The following is an 8,649-nucleotide window of genomic DNA, read 5'->3' as shown; positions in this document are numbered from 1 at the left end:
TGAAAGTGACCTCCCAGGTTCATTAGTCTTATTAGATATTAAGTCTAACGTTTGATCAATTGCCTCCCATTTTTACCTCGTTATAGAGGAAACCGCTTCTTATCCTGTACAAAGGCAAGATTTACTTCAATACTTCAAACAAAGACAGGTACAACTTTAGGAAAATAACCATAAGAATAATTTTCACATTGTGGTGAAATTGTAGATAGTATTTTGTACTGTCATTTACATCATAAAATGTACAAAATATTAACATGTTGTTGGCTAGTCACCTCCAATCTTATTCACAAGCACTTTGAAGCATGTTTATTTATTTACAACATACAGTGTACTCATAAACAATAACACATTTATAAATAAATATTGCAATCTGAACAATCTTACAGTTTTCCTTTTTGTTGTCGGATTCTTCATGACAGGTCACCTGAGCTTAACGAAGGTGAGGCAACCTCGGCCTGCTCCGTCTTCCTATCTCTGTAACTTATTCTTTTATGTGCTATCGTTCACCAGCATACTATCCATTAATTAGCCCTAGTCCTTGGTATTCCTTTCTTTCCTCACCCTCTCAAATGTCAATTTTTAATAAATAGAAAGTGTCTAAAAGGAAATAATAATAATATACTCTCAAAATCTCAATAAATCTCTAAAATTAAAAGCTACAATTTAGAATCTTTCTGAACATTGAAAAACAAATAAAGAAAACATGATAAAACATATTTATCAAAAAATAAAAACAGAAGCAAAAAATGTTTTATGATAACATGGAAAGGAATTTTTCTATATATATTTCAAGCCATTGCTATTATTAGTCACTCCTTTTCAGTCATACTGTATTGTCATTGAATACTTCCTGGTAACTCCGTGTACTGCACAAACTCCTTTCTGCCTAGCTTGACGTCTTCATTGTGAGTTCTCATTAGGTTTTTAGCCAGGTTTTCCAAAGTCCAAGCCATTTTCTTTGCAATTTGTCCCCCGTTTGGTTTGCTGAATGTATCAGACCATATTCCACTGTTTGGTTCACACAACTGTTTAATCACAGATCAGGAGAGAGGGAAGGGGATGCCGCCATTGTTTCTGATGCGGAGAGAGAAGTCATTGCCTGCAGGGTTCTCGAAACTAGGCCAGTAGAAAAATGGCCCTTGTCCTTTCTTATTTTTAATTGTGCAACAGTAAAATCCTATGTCCTGGATCCAAGGATGATGCAGTCTTTCTTGTGACGTGTCCTTTTTAAACTCTCAGAGTTGTTATTTGTGAAAAGAGTGTGATTGCTTGAATAAAGATCTGACTTATCCCATCTGCTGACTGCAAAAGTATCAAATTTACTGTGGAATACTTAAAACATATTTATATATTTTATAACTCACATTCTACTCATGAGTCATACCAAAAGGTAACTGGGGAAAGGATACATTATCTGTTGTTTTGAGATTTCAGTAAATTATTAACCTGTCAGAAGTCCTGGGAGACAAATTGCTTATATTTTCAAACAGAATATTTACTCAACAGCCATAGCCAGCAATGGCAATAAATAATAAGTAAAAAACAGACTTGACGTCATTACAAGAGCAAAGTTTCTCAACATCTTTGTTCAAATGTGTAGTGGCTTACAAAAGTTTGTCCATTAACATACCCTGAATCGATAACGTATGAATACAGTGGTTTACTGGTTTTCTGAAAGTAGACACCCATAACCCAATAGTGACATTATTGATTTTTACACTATGGTTTTCACAATAAGTAACACAAAACAAACTGAATGTTACTTATTGTTTGCTACTGTTACTCTTAGTGTGAGCTAGTGATGACTTTATACGTTGCATTGCTTTCGGGAAGCCAAAGATAAGCAAACCCAAAGCTGTGTTTCCAAAACCTTGAAGTTATCACACTTTTCCTGTTTACTTCTCTCACATTATTACCTTCACTTGACCCTTAATAAATCCACTTCAAAGGCATCACAGGTGAATTGTACTCATTGTCCATTTTTTCTCCAGCACAATCCTCTGCCTCTCTATTGCTCAGTGTCTTTCCCAGCCAGTTACAGATTGTCTTGTAGCCTCTCCATGTAGGTTCTGATTTCAGACTGACCCAGGTCCATATCCTGGCACACCCACTTGATGTCATCCTCATTCCCATTGGTCACAAGAACTGAGGAGTTAACATATGGGCCACCACCACCTAAATTATCATTGGGCAAAACTGTGGCAAAGGATGTGAATTTGACTCGTTTGCGCTTGGCAGCGGCAACTGCAGCTGCAGCCGCGGATCGGGGAGAATTATTCAGATGCTCTGTTTGCCCAGTTGTGTCTTTGCCACCAGTAGTGATTGCAGAAAGGCACTGATGAGGTTCTGGGACAGACCGTGGCAAGGTCTGTCCATGTGTCACTCCCCGATGTCCACCTGTGCCACCACCTCCACTTATTGTGCCCATGCCCATGCCAGTGCCAACGCCCATTACCAAAGTGTTTCCAGCACCATTCAGAAGGTACTTGCTTTCCTCATATCCTCCTTCATTTCTGTCAATGATGGTAGTGCATTCATCAGGTAGGCCCTGGCATTGGTCAGCATGGTCAGCTAACAGATCAGCCTCAGTGCCAAGCCACACCCAGTCATGAGCATGGTTCATGTTACCGCCTGCTTCCAGTACAGGCACCTGCTTGTGACGGTACCTGAAGAAAGAAAGAGACGATAATTTGGATTCAATTAAGATAAATTAAGGAACAAATCAATCCAGTATCATCAGATCATTGTCAATAATTAAGCTGGGTTTTTTTATGTGGTAATGCATTGTGCTTTCACTTTTATGACAGATTTGAGTCCTTATACATTAAACCTTTTTTGACTGAAATCATCTTATTTAAATAAGAAAGAAAATATTAAAAAGTCTTAAAATTAACTGGTTGTATTAATACAACCATAAAAAGAGGTTCTGTTGGAAAAAAACAGTCAAGCCCAAATAATTGACTTCATGTAAAAAAAAAGAAAAAAAAAGAAAAAAAATATTTTTACAACGACTTTTGAAAAAAAAAAAAAAAACATCCCCAAAGTAGCTTATATAAGTGGACTTTGCAACACTGGCGAAAACCCCCCAAAATGGTATCTTTTTCTCCCTAAACATATTTCTAAAATTTTATTTTCTCAGTAGCCCGATATTGCATGTCTTCTTGTTACATGATGTAGATGTATTGTTGTTCTCCTAAAAATCGTTAAATATCAGTAATATGAATTATGTTAGAACATAGATTGTTTTAACTCTTTATTTACATTAGTCTCTTATTACAACACAGCATACCGAAAACTTGAAACCTGGGGCATTGTACTGTTGTATAGTAAAAAAAAAAAAAAAAGTTTCACAAAGTGTTGTAGCTGATTATGCTTGTTTGTGTTCATATGTAAACCATGCATAGAAAACAGTTCATCTTCTCCATAGAGTGTATCGCTTCCAAAATTTATTTACATTGATCGACCTGGGGTGGGTCTTAATCAATGTCTGTGAAATTGAGATGACGTGTTTCATGATTTGGCGCTATATAAATAAAATTGAATTGAATTGAATAGCCTTTTTCACTTGTAATCAGAATAGTTTAACAGTCTGATGCATGAATTATGAAATCCTTGATCAAGATTTATTTTCTTAAGTGTTTTTATTCTTCTTATGACATGAATTTTTTTTTACCCCCCCCCTCCCCAAAAATAACGTTATTTACAGCCATGTCCAATGCAGTGGACTACGTGCGCCTGAACACTCAACATAAAAGAATGATCTTGTATTCTGTTGTAAAAGTCTTTAACCTGAATATGACAAAATCATCTTCAACAGTACAAACATCACTGTGGCTCTTCACAGTTCTATAAGAATGTAGGACAGTATAACCAAGCCCTTTTATTAGTATCTTGCAAGAAAACATGAACTGTGTTTTTAGTCTCTGCATCTCCTAACACTTTGATGGTCATCACACCTAAGCTGTATGAAAGTTTGCAAAGCACCCAGGGCACAGTGGCACACAGCACTGCATGCAGATGTATTTGGTCTTCCGTGTGCATGCAGCATCATGGCATCTGTTTGCATTTTTCACCTCTGTGAGTTGGGGCCAGTGATATCCTGTGCCAAACCTGACCTCGCGGGCTACTTTGGTGACTGATCTCTGCTTCACAAGTTGTAGGGTTTCACTTGGTCGTCCTCTTTTCTTTCGCTGGAGGGTGCCACAATTTATCAGTGCATGAGCCACAGAAGCTTTGAAGAGGAGGAGTCTCATCTTTTCCAGACCAGACATCAGGTAAAGACGCCAAGTGTTCACAACAGTTACATCCAAAAAAACAAAACAAAAAAAAAACACCAGATGTACCTCCTCTTGTTTCGACGTCTGTGGGGGATACATTGCCAGACATTGGTCAACAAGATCAACCCCACCTATGTGTTGATTGTAAAGGGACACAGAATGGTTTTTGGACCATCACCATTTTTTTCCCTTCTTGACCCATGTGTTGGCAACATCCTCAGGGGACTGGCCAGCACAGGATGAGACCATGTGGATGACTGAACTGTCAGGCCAACGTGTGACACTGATGTTTGCATTATTGCTGACAACAGAGCAAGCCCCTTTGCCCATTTCTTTTAGTTGTTTTTCACTCTTGAGTTTTTGATTTGCTCCCTTAAGCGTGCAGTCTCTGCATGTACCTGTGCCATAGATACCTTGCACTTTCAATGCCTCAATGAGTGGAATGCTGCAGAAGAGGTTATCCAAAAAAAACTATGATTTTTGTTTTTATGTCATCACAAAGACGAATGACCACATCTCCAGCCATTCCCAATCCACTGATGCAACCATTACTTGCAGAGCCTTGGTACACTTCAAATATTTTCATATAGCCTGAGGTTCCTGCCCTCACCCACACTTTCACTCCCAAGGGTTTTGGCTTTTTTGGAATGTATTGTTTGTTGGACAGTAGGCCTTTGAAAGGAATTATCTGCTCATCAACTGACTGAAATTCCTCAGGGTCTGCTGCTGCGTAGAATGTGTCCTGAAGTGTACTTAGCAAGGGTCTCATTTTGAAGAGCCTATCTGTGTTTGCTGGCCGGTAAGTCAAGTTATCCACAAAGTGCAGGTATCTTAGGATTTGCTCATATCTGTTTACAGACATGGCATTTGCAGTTATTCCAAGTTGTAGGACATCCTCACTTGACCAATACATCCGTGCCCTTCGATACCGAATGTACACCATGATCAAATTGATCCCCAAAAAAAATCTTAATTTCTTTGCCTGTCACTGCCAGATTTCCTTTCCCTTTCTGGAGAGCATTCAAGTTAGTGTTTTGCACTGTCATCAATGAGATGAGCTGGAAACAGATGTCTGAAAAAAATCTATGGGATCTCTTTCCTCCACATTCAGCTGCCACTCTCCTAGAAAAGGAGGCAAGTCTCCGTCAAGGTCGTTGTCTTGGATTTTCCAGGTATTTTTACGGGTTTGAGTATGGTCAGGTGCCCTGTGCCCATCGGGGCCCATCATGGCAAAGTAAATGAAAAGTTTCCATTTTTAAAAATGGATCTTAAAGTCTTTTGCACAAAGTTTTTTGATATTAAATGAGAAAGACTTGAGTCATTAGTTGTTCTATGATTCCCAAGAATAAAACCTAATTATAATGGCCCTGGTTCATTTTAACAATTAAGAGTTTGTTTTCTTTTTTAATAAACCTTAATTTGGATTTGGTTATTGTGAGGAAAACAACATCAAACAAGATAGTGTATCCACACAATGCAAAACCAGAATAATATTATCAATAATAATACAGAGACAGACAAACGGACCGACAGTAAAGTGGGAGAACAGATTTAACTAGTAAAGGTTTTTCAACCCTTTCAAATAACAAGAGGGAACATTTAAATTGTTTATGATTTTCTCTAAAGTTCACATGCTTATAACATTGAAATTAGGTGGAATTGTTTGTGTATATTACCTGAATGCAAAGCTGACACAGTTGATGAGGAAGACCAATATTGCCAGACAGAATACTCCCAGAAGAGCATACATCCCAATCTCCAGGTCTGACAGGCCTCTGGTGGACTGTGTCAGCTCACCATTCCCAGTTCCTGGAACCTCCACTTGTACAGGGTTCTTATTATTGTCCCCTCCTTGGCTTGAACCTCCCTGCCCGCTGTTGCCACCACTGGCGGCTCTTCCACCTGAAGCACGGTGGGTAACTGTGCTTTTAGCTGTTGTGCTAACCTGATGCATGGAAATTAACACAATATCATGTTGAGTTTTATTATAAAAACAGTTGAAAAAAAATGTAAAATGTATTGTAAAGAGAAAAGCTATTATCCCAGTATAGGTTTATATGTAACCATAGCCTGAAATTTAGAAGAGTACGTTTTTTGGATCTTAGTTTTGACATAATTAAATAAAACTAGTATACTGTTCATTTGATAGATAAAGACAATGACATCAAAAAAATATTCATAACAACCCCCCCACCTTTCTCAAGGCTCCTTCCTCTCGGTCCACAGCCACACTTTTGGAATTCCATTCCCCTCCATTATTTGTCCTTTGTTCACTGGTGCTGTTTTCCAACCCTCCACCATCCTCCAGTCCACCTCTTGTGTCACTATTAGCTCCAAACTTAACTACCACATTACCAACTCCAGATGCCAGCACACTCTTCCTCTTGGACTTCTGGCAAGTCTCAGAAATGACCATCTCCACACGAAACAGTGTGCCCTGTCCATCGCCCTCAGCGACGATAACTGGCCAGTGCTGCTCCTATTTGACAATCCAATAATGGGAAGAAGAACAGATATGATCCTGTTATGTTTGGTAGAAATGCCATAAAGAGTGTTTTAGATTTGATTTAAACACAAGTGTTTTAACCTGATTTGTTACAGAGATCACGCTCTCATCCAGTGAGACAGCAGAGAGAAGGAAGTCCTTGGGGTCATAGATGTGAAGAGGAGTCACCCGGCCATCACTGTAATGAATCCACGCACTGACTATAGCTTCCTGAATATGACAAAACATAAGACAGGATAGATTAGATTCTAGGGTTTGCACAGGCTAATCAAAGCAAAGTGTGTTCAAGGTGTGTTTAGCCATTGGCTGAGGGATAATATGCTATTAACTCTGCATTGTTTGAACTTTAAAAGGCAATTAGATTAGAACAGAACAGTAGATATTTTGGGTTACATTAATGCTACTAATTACATTATAGGGAATACTCTGTCACAATTTAAATGATCAAACTTTTAACTGACTGCAAATAGGAGCATACCAGCTGACAGCTTTGCCAGTGTCCAGGGCAACACTATACTTTTTTCTGCTCACGTTCTCACAAAAACCAGGAAGACATAGCACATTACCCCTTACACTGGCTCCCTGTAGCTCAGAGAAAAGACTTTAAAATATTTCTGTTAGGTTATAAATCATTGAATGGCTTAGCACCAAGATACATTAAAGACCTGTTGTTGCTGTATCAACCCTCCAAACAACTCAGATGTACTGGTTCTGGGTCTACTCTGCAGACCCAGAACCAGAACCAAACAGGAAAAAAACCCCACCTGTTTAGAGTTGATTTCGGCCCATAATAACAGGAACATGGACCAACATGTTTCATATGTGTTGATTTTTTCAGTAGATACAATTTAATGCGGGTTATGTTATGTTTTTTTATGTTTTCATGATGTAAAACCTGAACCACACTGCTGCTGAAATGTGCTATACTAATAAACTTGACTTGACTTGACTTAAAGGATCGAGGCTAGTTTAGCATTCCTGTATTAAAAGTACATTATGATCTTTTTACCTAACTTGCCTGTTTACACTGTATTTACTGAGAACCTTTTCTGTTTCATGTTGGTTTGACAATTGTTAAAAGGGTTATTTATGTCATATTTCTTTCTAATTCAGTACAACATATATCATTGATATAGTGAATAAATGTAAGAATAAGATAAAAAAAAAAAACAATAGACTTGAATGGAATATATGACATTTAAGACGATAATTGATGCAATGCAAACCCATTGACCTACATCTGTAACTTATCCCTTTTAACTGGATCGTTTCCAAATACAATAAAAATTGCAAAGGTTATTCCTTTGTTTAAATCTGGAGATAAATATATATTTTTAATAATTATAGACCTGTATCTCTGCTACGTCAGTTTTCTAAAATACTAGAAAAAGTGTTCAGTAAAAGGTTAGGAAATGTCATTGAAAAGTATAACATTCTGACAGACTGTCAATTTGGTTTCAGAAAAAACAGATCAACATCAGTGGCACTGCTCTGGAGGATGGCTGCGGCCGGACCGCTGGAACCCCCCTGGTGGAGCTCTAAAGACCTGGCAGGAAGCGTCCCCCTGACCTTCAGCGAGAGGAGCAGAAACTGAGGCATTCACAAGACCCTCAGAGACAGGAAGAGGAACTGAGGCCTCTGCTGGGCCCTCGGAGACAGGAACCGGAGCTGAGGCAGGATCGCTGACGTTCTGGGGCAAGATGGACCACTGACGTCCACGGGCAAGGAAGCTCCTCTGACCTAGATGGGGAAAGGATTCCACCTCATTGTGTCACCCACATGGTTTGCCAGCTCAAACCTCTTCCAAGGTAATGTGTTCAACATGTGTAACTGTTGGAGTAAATCAGAAGTGATACTAGCTTCTTT

At 38.7% G+C, this 8,649-nt stretch overlaps 1 protein-coding gene across 1 annotated transcript in view; it reads right to left on the bottom strand.

Annotated features, from left to right (window-relative positions):
- Positions 1–291: 291 nt before the first annotated feature.
- si:dkey-215k6.1 (transmembrane protein 132B) overlaps positions 292–8,649 on the bottom strand; it is a gene marked incomplete in the record, with an annotated part of 317,605 nt that continues 309,247 nt past the window's right edge. Inside the window, 4 exon segments of the mRNA XM_036144039.1 lie at positions 292–2,666; positions 5,954–6,222; positions 6,472–6,756; positions 6,865–6,993. Of these exon segments, the coding sequence (XP_035999932.1) occupies positions 2,036–2,666; positions 5,954–6,222; positions 6,472–6,756; positions 6,865–6,993 (1,314 nt within the window).

This window comes from Fundulus heteroclitus, chromosome 12 (assembly GCF_011125445.2).
Source record: "Fundulus heteroclitus isolate FHET01 chromosome 12, MU-UCD_Fhet_4.1, whole genome shotgun sequence".
Taxonomy (NCBI): domain Eukaryota; kingdom Metazoa; phylum Chordata; class Actinopteri; order Cyprinodontiformes; family Fundulidae; genus Fundulus; species Fundulus heteroclitus.
Note: the sequence above shows the minus strand (reverse complement) of the source record. Positions and strands in the feature narration are given on the sequence as shown.